This window comes from Mycteria americana, chromosome Z, assembly GCF_035582795.1.
Source record: "Mycteria americana isolate JAX WOST 10 ecotype Jacksonville Zoo and Gardens chromosome Z, USCA_MyAme_1.0, whole genome shotgun sequence".
Classification (NCBI taxonomy): domain Eukaryota; kingdom Metazoa; phylum Chordata; class Aves; order Ciconiiformes; family Ciconiidae; genus Mycteria; species Mycteria americana.
This window is the reverse complement of record NC_134396.1, coordinates 36,556,332-36,576,921: the sequence shown is the minus strand read 5'-3', so window position 1 is coordinate 36,576,921 and position 20,590 is coordinate 36,556,332. Positions and strand designations below refer to the sequence as shown.

The 20,590-nt window shown below is 38.5% G+C and overlaps 1 protein-coding gene across 1 annotated transcript in view; it reads left to right on the top strand.

Annotated features, from left to right (window-relative positions):
- Window positions 1–20,590, top strand: part of FRMD3 (FERM domain containing 3) — a 144,441-nt gene that overhangs the window by 107,350 nt on the left and 16,501 nt on the right. Inside the window, exons 7-12 of the mRNA XM_075526686.1 lie at window positions 7,844–7,931; window positions 9,745–9,833; window positions 12,194–12,257; window positions 13,288–13,376; window positions 16,681–16,755; window positions 17,333–17,401. Of these exons, the coding sequence (XP_075382801.1) occupies window positions 7,844–7,931; window positions 9,745–9,833; window positions 12,194–12,257; window positions 13,288–13,376; window positions 16,681–16,755; window positions 17,333–17,401 (474 nt within the window). The remainder of the gene's footprint in view (window positions 1–7,843; window positions 7,932–9,744; window positions 9,834–12,193; window positions 12,258–13,287; window positions 13,377–16,680; window positions 16,756–17,332; window positions 17,402–20,590) is intronic.

The following is a 20,590-nucleotide window of genomic DNA, read 5'->3' as shown; positions in this document are numbered from 1 at the left end:
ATTGACTTCTGTGTTGTTACAACTGAGGGATTTGCTTCAGACAACCAAATTAAAACATCAGATGTTTTTAGTGCAGTCACATTCCTTTCTCCCTTTTCCAAGACAAAAATTCCTTCCTATGAATTTATATCAAATCTTATGTCCTTTAACAGAACATTCGTTACTCTGATAAAATTCCCTGGCTTTTGAAAGATACCTGTCAGCCAGAGCTCCCTGAGGCCAGGCGCCTGAAAATACAGAGATTTCTGAAGAGAAGATCCACATAAATACCTAGCAAGGGAATTTATATTTGTAGGAATTGTGCTTTTTCCCTTTTTTTCTTTTTTGAAAGGACCCAGTGGTTGAAAATAAAGATTTTTTTTTTTTTTGTATCCCACCTGAAAACTAATGATCCATTTTTACTTATTTCTGATATGAAATATTATGCCATGTAATTTAGATGAAAGTATTATGTAAACAGCTATTAATTTATCTGAAAGGCCTATGCAAACATTAGCTTTGTCCAGTAAATTATAGAGTTACATCAACTGTTCAAATGCATGTTTCCCAGGCTGACCTCATATAGGTAAAGTGCAAGTTATTTATTATTGCTTGGGACGGCCATTGTGGATACAGGCTCAAGAAGGTTGAGTGCTACTGAATTGGCTGTCATCTCCATTGTGTGTATCAAATACTTCAGCTTTTGCAAAAGTCGTATGTGGGAGAACATCTTTTGGGAGAAGAAAAAGTTTCCTCTGAGGGTGTGAAATCACTGCCATGTTCTGCTATTAACTATCTCAAAAGCAATTTTAAGCTAAAGGGTAGTTTCTTCTTGAAAACCAGAGTAGCAAATTAATGCTTGTCTTTGATCCAAGCTAAATGAGAAGTGTTATTTAAATTTGATTTGAAGGGCATATAGCATTTTTATCCTTTGCTGCATCATCTATACTGTAACTACTTGGTGGGGATTTAAGCACTTTTAACGTTCCTCTGCTGCTCTAACTCTTACTGTTTTCTCTTCACCGTACCGTTGGTTACCATGGGTGCTTAGACTCTGGTGTGAGCAGGAGTACAGGATTTCTTGGTCTCTGCTGATCTGGCTCTCCAGCTCTCGTGCAGACATGGAGCTGTCAGTGGAGCCACTGGCAAGCATAACTACAGATGTTACTATTAGAGTATATTCTGGGAGGCTGTCCTAGAAGACTTGGCAAGGGTTGCTAGAAAATGCTTCTCTTTGTGGGTGTTAATATCGTTTGATCCAAGATTAAAGCAACTTCTTGCATGCTGTTGAATACATTAAAAAGTGCTAAAACTAAATTCCTGTTTAGCAAGTCCAGAATGAGGTGGATCTTGTATTTCATTTAAGAGCTTCTCGCAATAAAAACTACATACTATCTGCTTTTATGCATTTAATGCTGGCGGCATACTCATCTACACTTTATATTTAGCTTCTTATACTACCCTAATCACGTTGGTATCTAACGGCCTCATATACACAAAGGGAGTCTGATTGGAAGGACATACGGTGTGTTCCAAAACTTGCAAGCCATGTTACAGGAGACAGAAGCTACTTAGCTGGGGACCGAGGATCTGTTGAGGTTTACATGGAGGGGAGAGGGGAGTTTGGAAAAGGGCAGGACTTGGGCTACAGCAGGGATAGCTGACTTCTAGGCCTAAGGAGCCAAAGTCTTTGTACTTCTCAGCTATACGAAGTATACCAAGGACTTTGGAGAGCTGAGGAGGACGATGATGTGCAGTGGGAGTTCACAGGCAGATAGTGGTGGCAGCTGCTCGGGGTCCCACCTACATTAGAGTCCTGGGCTGCACTGAATGGCCTCTTCATTTCAGCCTTGATAGCCTACGCTGGCTCATTTAGTTTCCCAGTGTAGGCATTTAGATTTATCCATCAGGCTGTATGTTGGCACATGTCACTGCAACTTCAAAATTACCTAATTCTCTCTAATTTAGCAATCTGGTATTAAAATGCCATTGTGTTTGCTGTAATAGGTGAATAATTTGTTTGTTTCTATTCTGCTGTATTCTTCTGGTGTATTCTTTCACTCCATAATTCTTATCAGTAGTAATTTGACTGAATTAGAGAGATGGCTGGAACATATATTTGTTAGAAGTTTGAAATAACAGGTTCTTCTGGTCATCTAGTCCTTTCCCTGAAGAATGATGTGTGTGTTGCTTTCCTCAAAGCTTTGTTCTTCTGAATCATTTTTTTCTTACAGAAGTGTGCTTAAAACCAGTTAAAATTAAGGAACCGTACTTGTAATTCTGGATGCACTTACTAGAAAATGTTAAGAGTGGGATGCTGTTTTGTTGGATTGGTGTTTGCGTGGCACAGAGAGTATTTCCAGAAGCTTTATGGTGAGGAGCAGCTTTACCTGAGCATGATTTTAATGGAAGATGCAGCTGTAGGACTAATCTAGAGAAAGGAACTTCACAGACAAAATAGGTGTCTTTTCCCTCCTCTTTTCCCAAAGGTCTGTCTGATACAATGACAAACTGAAAAGATATATCAATACATGTGATTTTTCTTTTAATGGGAATTCCAAGAAGTATTCAGTAGAAAGGATAATCTACTTGAATTGAAAAAGGTGGCTGTTTTTATTGTAACATTGATAATTTTTTTAGCTTTAGGAAAGATATATTTTGTGTGTGTATGGGCCTGTGCTCCCCGCCCTGGGAAGAGTGGTTATAATCATGATCCACACATGTGGTGGTTTTCTTTACCAAGCTAGTTGTTGCCTGTCTCATGGTGATGTTTGGATTCAGGTTCTGCATATTTAGCATACTGCTGAATTCAGATGTCTGTGTGAATTTCTACAATGTAGGGATTTCTTCATCAGCTGAAAGGACCTATTTCCTCTGCCCCTCTGCTCCCTTGCCACCTCCTCTTTACTTGGGAGAAGGCTTTATGGGCCAGATGTGTCAGGACCAGAAAGATGAGTCTACTGTGATATTAAAAACAGATAGCTCAGTAGACATCTCTGTATCATGGGAATAGATTTTAAATTAATAATAGGTAAATTAAAACTGCATCTGCTCTGTAAATGTATTCTGTCTGTTGAATAGGCTTAAAGCTGTCTGCATCGCTGCATCAATTTATGAAGTAAAGTTGAAATACGAATACCTAAACACAGATTTCAGAGATACCGTCTCCGCCTGATCTCTGAAGCACACAAGTAATTTCAAATGTTCTGGTAGAAGGAGTTATGTAAGTGGCACATGTCATTACAGTGTGCGTGGTGTAAAATTAAACCCATAACCATTTAATAGAAAAGAGTAAAAGAGTAAAACTCAGTAAAAGAGTTTGATTATTGTTTTGAAGTGATGATTCAGGTTTTTCTCATCCTGGAATTCTATCTATCTGAGAGAAAAAACAATTTTACAGTACAAGTTAAAATTGATATTTGAGTGTTCTGCAGTGTTCTAAGTTTTATATGTTCGAGCAACATTTCAGCAATTCAGCCACTTGCCAGGTGATAGGGTCTCTTTTCATATGCAGACCCATTTAAAGGCTTTCCCCTTCCCCAGTGCTGGTGGCCCGGCAGTTCTGAAGGGAGCAGCACTGCTGCTTGGGCAATGTGCAAAGCCTGGCCTCGCTATTCTGACAAACTGAGCCACAGCCAACAATGCACTTTCATTTACCAGTGTCTTCGTTTAGTGCTTTTCTTTGAAATTATCACCACCGTTGCCCTACTATCTCCTGTACAACTGAAACACTGGTAATTGTAGCAGATTTGTGTTTCAATACCACGTAGTCCTCCTCAGCACGTTCATCATGACTAAAAATACTAGCAGACAGCCTGTATTTAAAAACATTTCCACCATCTGGCAAAATCTCCCGAGCTTAAAGGAAAAGTAAAAACTACTCAAGACCTTTAGCACTATACTTGTATAGCAATTAGAGTCTCAACCACCTGTAAAAAGATTTGAAGAAACAACAGCAAAACCTCAGCCATGTGATAAGCAGTTCTGTGATCAGTATATGGTGTAGCTAAATGTGCTGATGCTTTATGCAGAATTCTGGCTTTGTTTTAGGTTCAAAGGAAACACAGGTAATCCTGTTCTGCTGAGGGGTGTCCGGTACAAGATCCGACATATAACAAGGAGAATATTTCACAGATGGAGATCCTTCTTGAAATAGTCACTGTGGTCTCTCCCGAGACTGCAGTGAAGTATGTCCACAGTTTCAGGGCAGGGAAAAGCGTGTTTGATGGAGACCGAGCCTATGTTATTTAAAGCTTTATAGCTGGTACTTTTCCCTGATTTGCATGGAGGTGAATATGTAATGTTTCTAGAGGCCAGATCATTATGTACATACTTATTTATTCTTTGAATTCATTACATTGAAACACCCTACAGATCATAAATACCCAGAAATTAATCATACATGGGGCATGCTCAAGTACAGTATTGCTGTTGTATTCTGCAGCAAATAACTTTGTTTGATGTAGAGGTGAGGCAAAAGGATGGACGATAATTATGCCTTTTATTATGATTAGTAGTTTGTTAATAGTAGTATCTCACAGCACTTTATAAGTCAGTAAGAGAATCAGAGAAGACAGATGAAGTGACTTCACTAACGTCATTCAGGAAGCAAGAAACTGAGAATAGCATTGAAAATGCTTTTTCTTTGCTGTTATTGCTATATAGTCTTCTCTGTTTGTTAAAAGGAATTAATGCTCAATCCTGTGCTATCTCATCCTTGACTTTCACTAAGTTTCACTGCTTCAGTTTGTAACAGATACATACCTCCAAGGAAAGGTATGAAGGGGAGAAAATTCGAGTGAATTAGTGTGGGCAGCCAGCAAAACAAGTAGATCATTGCTGTGGCACACCCTGGAAGTATTCCCTGTTGAGCTTCCTGGCCTTTGAAGTGCTTCAGAGTTGGGGGCCCTGCGGGGAATAAACAGAGCTCGTACATACTCTAGTGCGTACTTCTCATGAGCCTAAAGGATAAAACAGAGCATGTTGCAGACTTCTCAGTCTTCTATTAAAGTCTTTGTTTCATTAAAATTTTATTGGGAACTTTTATATTGTTTTCTAGGTTGAATCATTAATTTGTAGCTAATAACTGTGGAGCTCTAATTTCACAAGTAATTCACATTTTATTATTTGTATGGTATACAGAAACTTTTCTGTGTAATGGTTTCTTTTACTGGTGGTGTTCAAAACCTTTGGCACACTGCAGCTGGGTGCTATAGTGGCTGCAACATATGGAAAAGGAATATGTCTTCCATTTAATGCTGAATACATACTGAAAAATTTGGGAAGTCAGGTAAGGTCAAAAGGAGTGAATGCACTGAGAGAGACTTTCCCGAGAGAACTGAGTAACAAAACAGCAAAGATGCATTGTCTAAATATTCCCTGTTTTTCTACTGTAAGAGGCATTAGTTGAAATACTTGCATGAGTAAACTCTATACATTTTTGTGTAAGGCTGTTTGTTGGATGTAGAAAGCTTAAAGACTTTTTAACAAAGCCAATCAAAGGCATGTCTAATGTTAAATCAGTGACTGATGAAAGAATGTTGACTTTTCTTTGCTGATAGGATTTGCTATAGTTGCATTTTTATCTAGTAAGGAAAATTTCATTGCTAAGTTACAGATGAAAAGCATATTATCAAGGCTTGAATATTAATCCCTTGATAAGGGATGAATGAGGATTTTTTCATTTGATATTGCTCTTGACTCTTCTGCTTTGTGATGTTCTTTTAAGGCTTTGCACAGTAGCCATTTGATTAGCCTGTAATCCGATAAGATCAAACTTGTCCGTGTCTTCTGCTTTTTTTTCCGAGTACCACAGCTTGTTCCATTTGATGTGTACAAAGACAGCATAGTTTCAGAGGCTATAGGTGATGAGCATCCTAATTCTTCTTTAATGTGTCTAATAATAATCACAATTTAATAATTTTTTCTCTTTTGGAAATGCCAAAACCCCCAAATCACACTGTTCCAAATTATTTGTCACTTTTTGGTCCTTTCAAACCAGAAGACTGACTACTTTCCTTTGTACCAGCAAAGGGAGGTGGGAAAAAGATGCATTTTATGATCTTATTTTTCTGTAAGGCCCAATTTCCAATAAGCAATCAAACTGTCTATTTGTTTGCCTTTTCACTATGCAACATAAGCATTCTAAGTAATTTAAGTGAAGTTAGTTAATTACTTCTGTCCTGTGCAGTTGGTTGGTACATGAAACAAACTTGTTGCCTTTTTAAGGCTCATTTATGGTCTTACAGTTGTGATTACAGTTAAAGTTGTGATTTATTAGTATTGAAAAGGGAGAAAAACAGTTTAGTAGAGCCATCAGAAAGTTGATAGGGCAAAATAAGCATTTTTGGTTTGTTTGCTGCATTCATGCTGTTTTCCCCTTAAATATTTAGCTCTGTAAATGCATATTTGTAGTTTTTGGTGTTCCATTTGAAATATGTTCTTCTTCATTGGAAAGTGGTGAGAAAGAGGCCAAAAAAGGAAGGAGAAAGAAGTACAGTTCTTCTTTAATCTTGTGTGGTGTTTATTCTTTAAAAGCTAAACATCAACGAAAATGTGATCTGAAATGAAATGCAAGTAGTGTAGTATCAAGGAGGACCAAAAGACATATGGAAGAAGCCAAAGAAGTATCATGGGATTGACTGGGAGATGATGAGCAGTGAAGTACAAACGAGCATGAATTAAAACTTCGTAACAGGAAAGGTTATTGACACTTACATTGCCACAGGGCATCAGCTTGGTAGGTTCAAAACAGGATTTGACATCCACAAGCATGCTAGACGTTGTCGTAATTGTTAAACTGAACCTTGGGCTGGATACTCAATCTCGTATGTCAATGCTTGTTGGTTTCTAGCTACTGGAGGATAACAGACTTACAGGGAAATTATTCTACACCAGTGCACCAGTTTTTAAATGCCAATTCCCAAGTGCCATTGGTGACTGGACCCCAAAATGCAGGGGTAAGATGAAGTATGACTCTTGCTGTGTTTCTTGAAGATTTGTCTATGGCTCATTTTTTGGATAATTTGTATGGGAAGCATTTATGAGGCCTGTCTTTCTAAAGGTCCTAAGCACTGCTTATTGTCACAAAACCATATTATCTATTAGAATCATGTACTCTAGTCATGGAAATACATGAATAAAATAATACTCGGAACAGTTCACTGACAAACAGGCATTGTAAATCTGTGTTAGAGCTCATTGTAATGGCAGGAGTTAGAAGAGCAAAAGTCAAATAGTACAACTTATGCTAAAACTCAAGTCTTGCGTGCCATGTTTCAGGCTTTAGTGTATATGCATGGTTGATTATAGACACCCTAAAAATAGGAGCATATAATGGAAAAGCTGACAGATTCTGAACTATCATGATGGTAACAGGCACTGCTATAATTAGGCATGCATCTGAGTAGACAGTGTAATATGATTGCCATGTTTATACCCTGTGCTGGAAGGAATGTTTGTTAATCTGCGCAATCCTTTTAAATGAGTTGGGGAGCAAGAGTTTGTGGAAAAAAGATACTGAGGTTTATTTCATATTCAGGCTGACGTGTGTGTATATCAAAAGACAATAAATACTTGCAGGATATTGGGTAACTCTGGTTAACTGCATAACATTGTTATCTCAGGATTGAGAAAAAAACATCAGAATGTACCTGGAAACATCAGGCACTGTACAATTCAGCAGCAGAAAACATGTGAAAAGTTTTCTATCTTTATATTATAAGCAGAACATGGTTGAAATAGTTTGTATTTCATTAAGAACTTTTCTTTCCTCCCTTTTTAGGCATTTAAACTCTCCAGTCAAAAAATCTTTTTCTCCTATTTTCTTTTTGCTGTCAAACTACTGTTTCTTTTGTAATTACAGAGGTCAGAGCCCAGCTATTGCTGAATTTAACTTGCTCCTGAAAGCATATTCTTTGGAAACTTATGGTGTTGATCCTCATCCTTGCAAGGTAACGGTTCTTTTTACTAGCATTTAATAATATGTTCTTTTTACTAACATTTAGTAAAAAAACATTAATTGAATTGATTTAGCTCTGTTTTTTATCCAGGCACAAATAGGGAGTAATTTATAAAAGAACTTGCCCTGGAACTATGTATTACTTCTAAGCCTTAGAGGAACATTGACTGGTTGTCATTTCTGCATCAATCAAAGGAAAAGTCTCTCCAGAGGAAGCAGAACATCATAGGAGAATGTAGTAGAGTGTCATGATAAAAGCTGGATTATACTTCATAATTTCTTTGCATTTAATGCAAAGGTTTCTCTAAATACTCCAAGTGTGAAATATTTTATGTTTGCCAAGATTTTCAGGATTCAGCATTATTCTTGTCCAGAAGATGCAACAAATTGTTAGTCCTTGGCAGATTAGATTTTCAAACACCATCAAAATATGCAAATCTTAGGAAGAACAGCAAACAAAATGTACAGAGGGGAGAACCAGATATACATTTGCATATTCCTCCACTTTGCTGTTTTGTGGTTCTCTATAAGTAGGTGATTTTAGTTACCAGTTCTGATTATCCCTTACACCTGCATTTTTAATCACTTGGTTTTATCTGACTAATCTGCAGTGTTTGGTTTTAGTGTTACTTGCTTCATGTTTTAACTGCTGCTTTTACTTTGGCTTGCATACCATCTCATTTGGTGGAACAGCAGTGCTGTCCAGTTAGCTGTTCTGGTGGTGAGTGCCCTTAACCAGTCAGCTCTAATACAGAGCTGCATCAGATTTCCTATATACTTTGCTAGGAATGGTGGTCCTGTGTGAAATACAGGGTCTGGTTCAGAGCTCAGTGAAGTCAGCAACTTAGTAAACTTTAGTTTACACTGCAGATTTTCAGAGGGCATCCCAGAGACTTATGTTGGCACTTATGACAGGGTCAAAACTGGCTCAGAATTTCCTCTTTACCTGTGTGGTAGGGCTTGTAGTGTGGGAGCATGCAGGGGTTCGTGGCCCATGCTTAAGGAAAATTTTTCAGTCTTCTGGAAGTGAACTGCAAAGCAAGGTGCTTCCCTAGCTCCTTATGACATGCTCCTTTCAGTGCTGTGGCTGCTACTCCAGAAGCATCACTATATCTGTTCCCCCTTATTTTATTCCCCCTTATTTATTTAGGCACAATAAAGTTGACTAACTCTAGCAAGGGGAGGGTCTGGAACTTGGGATGGACAGGAAATCCAATTAATACAAAACTCAGCTGAATCATTGCTCAAAAACTATGATCCAGAACTTTTGTTGTGGAATTAAAAATTTTAAAAATGGTCTTTCCTATTTGAGAGGCAAGTATCACCATATGTTCTGGTTTGTACTCAAAAATACTTGCTTATTGTCATAAATGCTGTCTGTCAGCGGTACATTCAACACAACATCTCGCAGAGGAACAATGTATTGTGAAATCTTAAAAAATATCAGTGTTGAAGCAGATGTGAATCACTGGTTTGTAGTTAGTCAGCATGTTAAGAATGGGACATACACAGAAGTATGTTTTCAACAAAATTAGCAACTATACCTAAGGATTCCCTGTTGTCATCAGCTACAGGTAGATGGAAACAAACCATAAGATGCTGTTACTCAGTTAAATAGAAATAAATGAGGACTATATTGCCAAGAGCAGTCTTTGTTCTTTAGAAATGTACAATTTGAAGGCGAAATTTATTTCAAAAAGGAAAACAAAATAGAGGTAGCCTACAGTGGAGTAACAATTCATGCCGTTAGTAAGAAATACCTCATTGGATGAGGGGAAAATTACATTTCTTTTTTCTCTTTCAAGGACTCAACGGGGACGACTACATTTTTAGGATTCACAGCTGCAGGATTTGTAGTTTTCCAGGGGAATAAAAGAATTCATTTGTTAAAATGGTAAGCATGTGAAGTAAGAGTAGATTGATATGCAAGAGTCTTTTCTCCTGTGTCTTCCCTTCTTCCTACTATCTTCACCTGCATTTTTGTCTTTAAGGTGAACCATGTGAATATTCCTTCTCTTGCCCCATCATGTTTCTGTTTTAAAGGATCTTAGATGAGAAGTGGAATAATAATAATTTAGTCTTGTTCTTCCTCCAGTGAAAATTATTCCACAGGGTGCATTAGTCAACATAATGCACAAATGCTAAAATGGAGTAAGTTGATTTTTCAACTGTGCTGTAAATTACCAGTGAGGCTTATTGGCAGAGGTGTCTGGAATAGTTTACAGGAGTCCACCTGCGTCTTTATTGTGACTCTTGGAAATGTTGCTATTTCTTCATTTAATTAACTTCAATTTAAAAACTATGAAAGAACTGACTTGGTAAGCAGAGGAGGAGGTGAGAATGCCTTTGAATTTTTATTTTTTAGCCTCTTTTTTTAAGAAGCGGACACTTACGCAATTGTCCTTGGTTTGTCTGGCTTTGCTTTTCTTTTCTGCTCCTGTAAAGCATTTGACTTAATTGGGCAGCCTCAGCCACGTTTGAGGAAGAGGTAAAACTGAGCTCCCTCATGAGGTGGAGTAACAGCAGCTGGCCATGCCCTCAGCAATGTGGTGCAGAGTGAGCACCGTCATGCTCAGACATTGATAAATCCCATCTTAACCCTGCTGCTAAGCAGATGCCAACAGCAGTTACTTAGATGTGGCTGCTTCACCTCAGTGCTCCCAGCCTGTCGTGTGGGAAGAAGATGGGCAGGAGGTGAAGAAATGGTGAGGTGCTTTTTTTGTGCAGAGCTGGACTCTTTGCTCCATATCCATAGAAACCTCCTTGAGAGCTGACTAACGTGAAATCCTCAGAGGTATAAAGTCAGTGTAGTCCTGTCTGTACAATTCAGTTCCATGTGGAGCTCCAGGGACATGTCTGTCAAATAGCATCCATTTGTGATCCTGAATCTGTGCTGTAGTTTCCCTAGGGTTAATTTCAGGTAGCCCTAGTCACAGTGCTTTAGGGAGTTGTGCTTTTGGCATAAGGACAGTGTAACTGTAATGTCAGTCTACAGTGCAGGGAGGAGAGAATAGCACTTGCCAAGCATGTATCCACCATACTGTGGGAAATGAGTTTCATGGCACTTAGTTTTTCATGTTACTCAAGGATAACATGTTCCTTCAGAGATCTCAGTGTATTCATTTAGTCCATTGGCATGTAAACTAGGCACAAAATGAAATAGTGATAGAGGAAAAGCCATTAAAGTGTCTCAGTGTTACGCTGGCCATTGGAAGGTTGATCTGGTGAGATTTATCTGAATGCCATGTACTGCTCCTTTCATTTCTGAGACCTAGAAGTGAGTGCTAGTAGCTTTAACTGATATTAGCTGAAATTTGCACTACACAGTAAAAATCCAAATTCATACGTGAGATTTCCTTTTCAATGGAAAAGCTTTCTCAACTGGAACGATGTGGTGGTGTTGTTGTTTAATGTTAAAGCAAAACTCTTGTCATAAAGTTTCTGGGATAGCATTGTTCTTGCCTCAAGAATTGTTCCCATTTCAACCATCTGACATCCAAAATCTTTAGAGGAGTCTATGAAAAACTACAGTGTCTGCATTTTAGCTGTGGTAATGACAAAATTTACATTACAATTTAAGCAGAGGCATTGTATTGCCTTTATATAGTGCACCGCTATTCCATATGTAGATTGTGCTTTCAGCCTTGGTTAAATTAAATTTCGACACGGGTTTGCAACTCACAAGGCCCCAGTAATAAGTGCTGTCAAACATTTTCTTTTTCTTCCCATTGTGCTCTGTCTGTGAGTAGTCAGTTACTAAGATATGTGATACGAAACCACAAATAGATAAGTATGGAGATAAGATGTCGCTGGTAAAAAGTGCCTGCATCTAGAAAATTGTATGCCTTGTTATGCAACATATGCAGGCTAAGCGTATTGTCTTTCCCTCAATTTAATTACATTAGCCATTCCTAGATTTTAAGATATGAGGAATTACAAACTGTGTAATAAATAGAATGTAAACATAAGCTTCTGCCTACTTTTAATTTCCTCTTCATTTTCCAGCAGCCAAAGTTAATTCTTTGAAGGTGCATAGGGATGTAAAAGAAATACTCTGGGCTCATGTTCTCTGCTCTAAAGACAATTAGAATATTAAATGCTGTTATGCTAAAGGTTGTAAGATGTCTGTTGAGGCTCGTTGCCATTTGACAGCCTGCTCGACTTTGGGAATCAGGGAAACTTACATGCAAGTTGCTTTTCTTACCTGTACATCTATCTATTTTTCCTATACTTAAATGATTTTTCTCTTTCTAGGTGTGATGTCTATAAACTGAAATTTGAAGGGAAGACTTTTTATGTATTTGGAGCTCAGAAAGAGGTCAGGTTTAATATTTTTACAGAACTTCTGTATTTGATTTAGAGTCAACTAAAATGTAACATCATTTTTTAACTAAACAAACTTCTAAACAATCCATAATTGTACTTCATATTGTAACTAAAATATAGAATGAGTGAATATGAATATTGCTGTTGTCTAAACAATGTCTAATTTGAAAAGGGTTGAGAGATTTCTCACTTAACATTCATGCAGTGCTGTGGTGACTGCTCGTGGTTTTGGTCGTCTGTTTAGTCAAGTTTTAATGGATTTTAAAGCGCTAAAGCTGTACCCACCCACTCTAAAGCATGAGTGATATCTGTATATGATTGAAAATTCAGGTGGGCATTGATACCTGGATCAATGTGAGGTATTTTTGGCTGATTATGATCATCTCCTCAAATCTTGGTCAGCTGAATAGGCTGGAGTCTGTCCTACATAGTTAGGAGTCCTATCATTGGGCTCTTGCCATTGAAATCATACAGACTTTTGCCTACAGTGTGCTATACTCAGTTCTTCCCCTAAAGCAGAGTGATATAGCCCAAGATTATGGCTTTGGATGCAGTCTAGGTGACGAATAGAAAATTGAGGAAGGAAATCATGCCAGAGGTATCAGGGGCTGTTTGTGTGGTTGCAGGGAGAATCTGACGGTAGGACATAGGAAACAGGGAGAAGTGGATGGTAAGTAGTGCAGCAACTGTGCAATGTACAATATTGAACATAGAGACTTCCCTCCTTTGATTTTGGCCTGAAGACAGTTGGTACAGATTTATTCTGCAAGCCACTTGTACATATGCTCTTCTCTGCCCCCTCCAACCATCCCCTTTTATTTCTGAAACAATTGCCTGGGCAGTTTAAATATCAGCTACATATGGGTTGTACCTCTGTGGGTGAACCACAGATTGAGGCTACACAGGAAAACTTGGTCTTCAGTGTATCTGGTTCATGGTGATGCCGTCAGGTACAGCTATTTCAATCTTTGAGAATTCAACATTTTCATTACTTTTATTTGCCTTCATTTCCTTGCACTTAGAAAAAGGCTGTGCTGTCATTCCATACCTCTACACCAGCAGCCTGCAAGCATCTTTGGAAATGTGGGGTGGAGAACCAGGCTTTTTACAAGTATGTAAACCTGAAATCATTATCTATACTAAAAGTAAAAAAATGTGCATGTGAGTAGAAGATTGTTCAGTGTGGAATGTTGCATTTCATTAATCGAATTCAAAATGCAAACAGAAAATATGCAAGTTAATGCGGAATATTACTTCATTTCAAGCCAGTATTGTAAATTGTTTAAAATCTGAATGAGGCAGGAGGGGTTTGGCAGTGAATAATTACACTTTTCCAGCACACTGTTTTTGCTGCTCTGTAGTGTGACGTTGGATGGACACAGTACTGCACTTGTGTCTGGGAACATAACTGTTAATCTTAGCCCTGCTGTTGAATACCTTGAGAATGGAGGAAACAATCTGTTATGCTTCATTCTCTGGGCTCTTCTGCCAGTAGGTAATGTTCTCCCACTTGAAATCCAAGGTTTAGTAAGAGTTGATTAAAAAAAAAAAATGTCTGCAATGACTGAAAAAATAAGAAAATGTTCTTAGATACATTTTGAAAGATGCCAGCCATCCCTTCTAAAAAAAAAAAAAGCCTGTAAATTGACAAAGAAAAAGGAGTATCTTCCTTCCTATTCCCTAAAAGAGAACCTGAAAATAATTCCTCATTAAAAAGCTCTTATGCATTCTTTCTGCCCTCCATTGACCTTGTTAGATCTGTTTATTGATGCTTCCCTTTAGGCATGTAGTTTTATTCTTGCTACTTAGTCTCTCCTTACAGCATCTTGCGTATTTTATAAAAAATATTATTTCTGTGTTGGAGCATAGCAACACCAGGGGGCTGCTAGAAGGGTAAATAATAACTAAGTAGGAAGGAAGAACGTATCTTCTAACATGGATGTTAATGACCTGCTTTATTTTGGAGAAGATTCCTTCTTTAGTTTTAACACTGATACAATATATCAGTATAATCTATTCAATTGATACATTCAGTGAAGAAACAGGAAATATGAACTCGCACAATATGGCTGTTAATTCTCTGTGTTAACATTTACTGTATTTGAGACTGAATTAATGAAAAGATTATCAGGAAGTGTGTTTCATTGGAAGTACATGCAAGTAGGAAAATAGTGCATGGTGTTTGAGCAGTTTTATTTTATGTTACTAGAAATACATATAGGGAATAGGAAACAATTCCCACCCAAAGGAGAGAAATTCGTGCTCAAAGTAAAGATGTCTGAGGGAGACTCATAGGAATATCATCTCTCTGCTCTTACTGTTAAATGGTTGTAATATTAACTGTTTGGGTTTTGGTCATAAATACATGGTTGTGGTGAGTTTGGCCTTGACTAGGTGCCAGATGCTCAGTCAGCTGCTCTCTCGCTCCCTCTCCTCAACAGGTCAAGGATAGAAAATAAGACGAAAAAGCTCATGGGTCAGGATAAAGACAGGAAGATTGCTTACCAGTTACAGTCACAGGCAAAACAGACTTGAGTTGGGGAAGGTTAATTTAATTTGTTTCTCAGCTTCTCACTCTATTTTTAAATGGCAATAAAGACAAAACTAAAAACACCCCTCCCCTATTTATCCCCAGGCTTAACTTCACTCCTTCATTCCCAACTCCCCTACGTCCTCCTTGCCCTGAGCAGCACAGAGCGATGGAGAATGGGGGTTGCAGTCAGTGCATAGCGGTTTCTCTCTGCTGCTCCTTCCTCCTTACACTTTTCCCCTGCTCCAGTGTCCTTCACACACTGCTCCAGCATGGGTCCTTCCCATGGGGTGCAGCCCTTCAGGATAAACCTGCTGCAGCATGGGTTCCTCTCCACGGGCCTCAACTCCTGCCAGGGGCTCTCCAGGGGCCGCAGCTTCCCTCAGGGCATGTCCACCTGCTGAAGGGCAGGGTCCTCCATGGGCTGCAGTGTGGATATCTGGTTTGGCATGATCTTTCATGGGCTGCAGGGGGACAGCCTGCTCCACCATGGTCTTCTCCACGGGCTGCAGGGGAACCTCTCCTCTGGCACCTGGAGCACCTCATCCCCCTCTTTCTTCCCTGACCTTGGTGTCTGCAGGGCTGCTTCTCTCATGTTTTTTTTCTACTTTCTGAATGTTTTCAGGGCACTACTGTGGGGTTTTTTCTTTAGCATGATTGCTTAAGATGATGCTTGCCAATTTTGGTGGGTCTCAAAAGAGGACTACTTTAGTAGAATGAAGATTGGTAGTGATATTCGGTGGAGAGGAACCTGGCGGATAGATTGGAAAATAGTAATGGTTAATATACGGAGTACAGAAAAATAACAACAATCCTCCAAACTTGAAACTGATGCCAAAGCAATCTGTAAATAAAGGCTTAGGATAGTAGTTTTGAAACAGCAAAAGTTTTCATACATTTCAGACAAACTGAGCTGTACAGTGTGGACTGTTAGTTACTTAACAGCATTAGATAAATCCTGTCTATGTTCTGTGTGATACCAACAAGGTATTCTAATTAGACTAGAACGGATGTAGCCAGGTTGTGTAAGTAATTAATGATAATAACACTTTGCCTTAATTAGCTCTGGTCCTCTCCTCTGCTTAGAAGAGCTTGAGACTTGGAATTTAAGATATGGTCATGATCTCTTGGCATGTCTTGAAAAACAGAGCTTTAGTCCTGTCTCAATCCAGGCTCAGGGTTGACTGTTGTGATTATTTGCAAGTAGATATAAATCATAGAAGATTGTCTCCTAGGGTCTGGCAATGAGAGACGTGATATGAAATCAATTTGCCATTTTGAAGGCAGAGAACATCAAGGAGATGGCATGTCTGAAGTAGTCTTCCATGATCTTTGTGATAAAAGACTGTGATAAAAGGTTGCTGTGTACTTCGTGATTAGAGAGAAGCAGTAGGATATGATGTAGGCCACTAAGAAGTTGACTGTATAGAGACATCGGTAACGCAACTACTTTGGACACAAGTCTTACTACTTCTTTATTATTTCTTTACTTTACTAGTGGGAAAGTGGAAATAGCCATATCTTCCCACAAACAAGGTAGTGTTAGGGCAAACTTGTCCTAGGGGCTTTTGGTGTACCAGGGTCTTTCCTTCATCCTGTGAATGAAAGTCCCTAGAGATGCAGCAAGTGTCAGCATTTAATTTTCTTGCTTTTCTATCCAAGTAATCACTTGTTTTATGTTCAGTTGTTCTGTGCGGTCTGAATTGTTTTATGTACACTTTATATTCTGATTTGTATAAATGCCTTAAAAAAATTGGAAAGCCCAATTACTGATTATTACTTTGTGGTGTAAAAATAACAAAGCTTGTAGTTGGCCTTGTTCATTTTTGCTCATTAGGTTCCTTCTGTGCTGAAAATGTGACAGCCTCTGTTCTTTTTCTTCAAGGTATGCAAAATCCAGTCAGATCAAGACCATGTCCAGCAGCAAGATATTTTTTAAAGGCAGTAGATTTCGATATAGGTAGGTGTTTGCTGTTTGTTTTTCATGGTAAACCATTTCAGAAAGTAAGAGAAAATGACAGTAATTACTCATGGCAAATTGAAGGCTTTTCCTTCTTGAGGACCTGTTCACACCTAATCCAGGTCAGGATTTGAAAGATTTTCTGTTGTCTCTTTACTATCACTTATAAAATAAATTGGAGGCTTCATGCAGACTACTGTCAAAGGGCAGTTTCACCAGAACAGGGCTCCACTTTTGGTGCAGTTTCTGTAAAAACAAGGATGTGTGGCTAGTGTAGAGATTATATGCCCCCTGTAACTGGGCAACTCTGGACCAGGGGTGCATTAGTGGGACAGTCCAGTCCCAATCCTAGCGTTCTACTACAAAAGGTTTCTTTTTCTTCAGTAGCTTTGCAAACAAGTGGTCAGCAGAATTTTTAATCTGGGACATTATATATCCACTGCATGGGATTGTTTTTTTGTTTTTTTTTCATTTCTTCTTTTGAATGTGACTTAATTGTTCATGTATGTATAGTGCTTGGCGTGCAATGAGCTCATCTTAGCATTTGCTTGAATATTTATTTCATGTTTTAATGCAGTGGAAAAGTAGCCAAAGAGGTTGTGGAGGCAAGCTCAAAAATCCAGAGGGAACCTCCTGAAGTTCACAGGTATGTCTTGACATTCAACAATAAAGTTTAAGGACTAAGGAGGATTATTGTTCTCTACAGAGAAATCCTCTTTCCTTTACTGTGAGATGTAATGGCTGTCATGCTGAACTTCCATAATGAGGCATGCAAGCCTTGGGAAATATGTGTTGCCAGTGTTACAAAATTCTGACAATAGTGTATTGTCTCCTACACAAGGGAACTTAATCTGTGCTGCTTCGAAGCTGGGTTTAATCAATCAGTCAGATAAGTAGCTTGTATTATTTTCTGTGTTATGACACAGGCTGTTACTATATGTTCCTGACAGAAAAGTACATTCTCTTTTCATTCCTAGTTCTTGCCCGGTTTTGAAAGATTGTGTTCTGTTTATGTATATGGGTATGTTTAAAGGTATACTTGATAGTTCCTCCATAACGCAGTCAGATTAAAAAGCAAGAAGTTTCATTCAGTAAAGAGAAAAAGGATCAGATAATCTTTTTTTCAGAGACAAAAGATTTGGCTTGTTAGAAATAAGCAGCTGGACTTTGCAAGCAAACTAATACTTTCTGGTCCTTATCACTCATTGTAGTGACAGTGAAAATTGATAAGAAACTAATTAAAGTCCTTTGGAAGAGAACAAAGAGGCAAGCAGGAAAAAGCTATTTAAAAACGTCTTTAAAAGGTTACTTAACTTTCTGGAGATTCTACAGCCATATCCCTGTTTTTATTGTGATTTTTTTCAGGGGCGGAGGGGTGTGTTTGGTTTATTTTTAGTTGAATATGGCTATTCCATCTATATTTGAGAGAAAAGTGGATTGTCTTTTCTAAAGGGTAGGAATGTATTTGCAGCAAATATTTATAAATATGTTGTCCAGCCCTACTGTGTAACTAATAGTAAGGCCATGCAGGGATGCTTTTGAACATGCTTTTGCAGATTACATTTAAAAGTGGGGTAAGTGACAGTCTGGAATGTGTTAACTGAGGACACAGAAGGCAGAATATAGGTCCATCATTGAGGCAGGGTATGTTACTTGGGCACCGAAATGCATTTTAAATGAAAATAGTTACTCACATAAGGAAATAGCTTATTGCCTACTTTCCATAGGGTTTCTTTCTTCCACAGGATAAGAAAAGATTTTCATGTAAAATTAATTTTTATCTTGTATTTTACTTTGCTTTGCTTTCAGTATTTGAAGTATTTTAAACATATTGTTTAAAACTCTTAGTGTACATAAAGAAACAGATCAGAGGGAAAATAAGTTTATAAAGCAATGCCATTGGGATTTAACACCCGCAAATAATAATGTATATTTTTTATGATTAACCTTCTTAAAATGCCTGCATTTTATGCATATTATGGTAGCTCCAAGTTCACTGTCTTAGAAAGACTAAGAAAGAGTCTAATGATTTCAAGTGTTTTTATAATGCAGGTTTTGAAATGGGAGACATGGTAGATAGCTTGTTCTTCTAATAGCTCAACTAGGCAAAAAGCATAGAAAATTTTCAGCTCCAAAAAAACCAAGCTTTAGAAACAAGTTACTCTGTGAAAGAGGATTTGGGGACAGGAAATGGTAGTTTTTCAGATGCAAAACATTTAGAGGAAATGATATGATTGCAGGTAAATAGATATATCTATCTATCTGTCTGTCTGTCTATCTATCTATCTATCTATCTAAAGTTTTCTCTCCCTGCGCCCCCTCCCTCAAAGTGAATTGAGTGGTACCATGGCTGCATTGAGAAAGAAACATGCAGTTGTGAGGACGTTACTGTTCAATATCTTTGTGTTTGGATATTACACTTAAAGCACTACAGCCTGAAAATCTGTTGGAGTGTGTAGTCATGCAGCATTAATGTGGTGGCAAGTTCTTCTGACAAATACACAGTGAATGATTTAGTATTTTGCTTCCAGGACATGCCTGAAGGAGGGATCTTTGTAAATAAGTATGGAGTAGGAGCCTTATGGGTGCTCCCAGGCACAACTCCTGTTTTGGGAGTTGCTTGGTAGCTCTTTACAGCAAGCACAAAGATGCAGGGGATGCATAACAAGTCTGTGGAGGTGCTGTTGGGTTGGAGTGATTGTAATTACAGTAATCTGAGTGAAAAACTTCTTTGGATAGTGAAAATTTAAACTAAATAGTTATCAGAGACTGCTCACAGAATGCAAATGAGGACATAAGCAGCTTTGGGGATACGATAATGAGCAAGGAATCGTGGCAATTGAGCAAGAAAGCTTGTTTATCCCCACAGAACATTTAATTACATGTAAGGTGACTTAGAGTAGGACATCTGTGTCCCAAGTTTGCCTAAACCCTCAGCAACACACAGTCCCTTCTTTTCACTTGCAACAGGTGCTTTGTTCAGTTTGTTTATCTATGTGGAATTGTAAGTTGGGTCTTTGTGCAAACTTGAAATGCATTTTGTGAAACTTCAGCACTGTACCTATGTACCATTTGAAGTCAAATAGAATCCTCTTCCCTTTCATCTTTGCTTTTGTCAAAAGTAAATATTTTATAATGTAATGGTGCAGATTTATTGCAGGATTCGTGCTTCAGGCCTGTATCATGTAAGTGCCAGATAACTTATTCTAAAGAGCCATTTTATTTTCTCAGTAATATAATTTTAGGCTAATGAGCCCCATGACTGAAGCGAATCAACAGCATTCCTCAAACTTTCCTGAGAAAGTTCAACGCCTGCTACCAGGAAAGCCTGTTAGAGCCAAGTAAGACAAGAAAGAAAACCAGCCTGAGCACCTGGAGGCATGGTGTAGAGGCAGTGTCTGGGGTGCATGAGAATGAGAGCACTGTGTATCCGTTAACTGAAGGGATACAGTTGTTCCTGCTTTAGTCTGCAATGCTCAAACTGTAACAAATCCTTTACCCAGTCCCGGAGGCAAGGGAACAACATCAGGAAACTGATTTGTATCCTCTTTACCTTCCCCTTCCTTGAAGCCAAATACTCATGTCTGCTGTGTAGCGTGGAGAGGAGCAAAACACTGAAATCCTGCATGAAATGAGAAGGAGTCAGGCTGCGTAAAGGGAAGTAAACCAGCACAAAACCGTCTCTTACACTTCAGATGTTGAAAGGTTTATATCTGCTGAGGGTGCAACATAACACAGCTGAAAGCAGCGTTCAGTGTGCAGAGCTTGTTATGATAGCCCAAGGCCTATTGTAATTTATGTAAAACAGTTCTGAGATGAGACGTATTGGACTGCA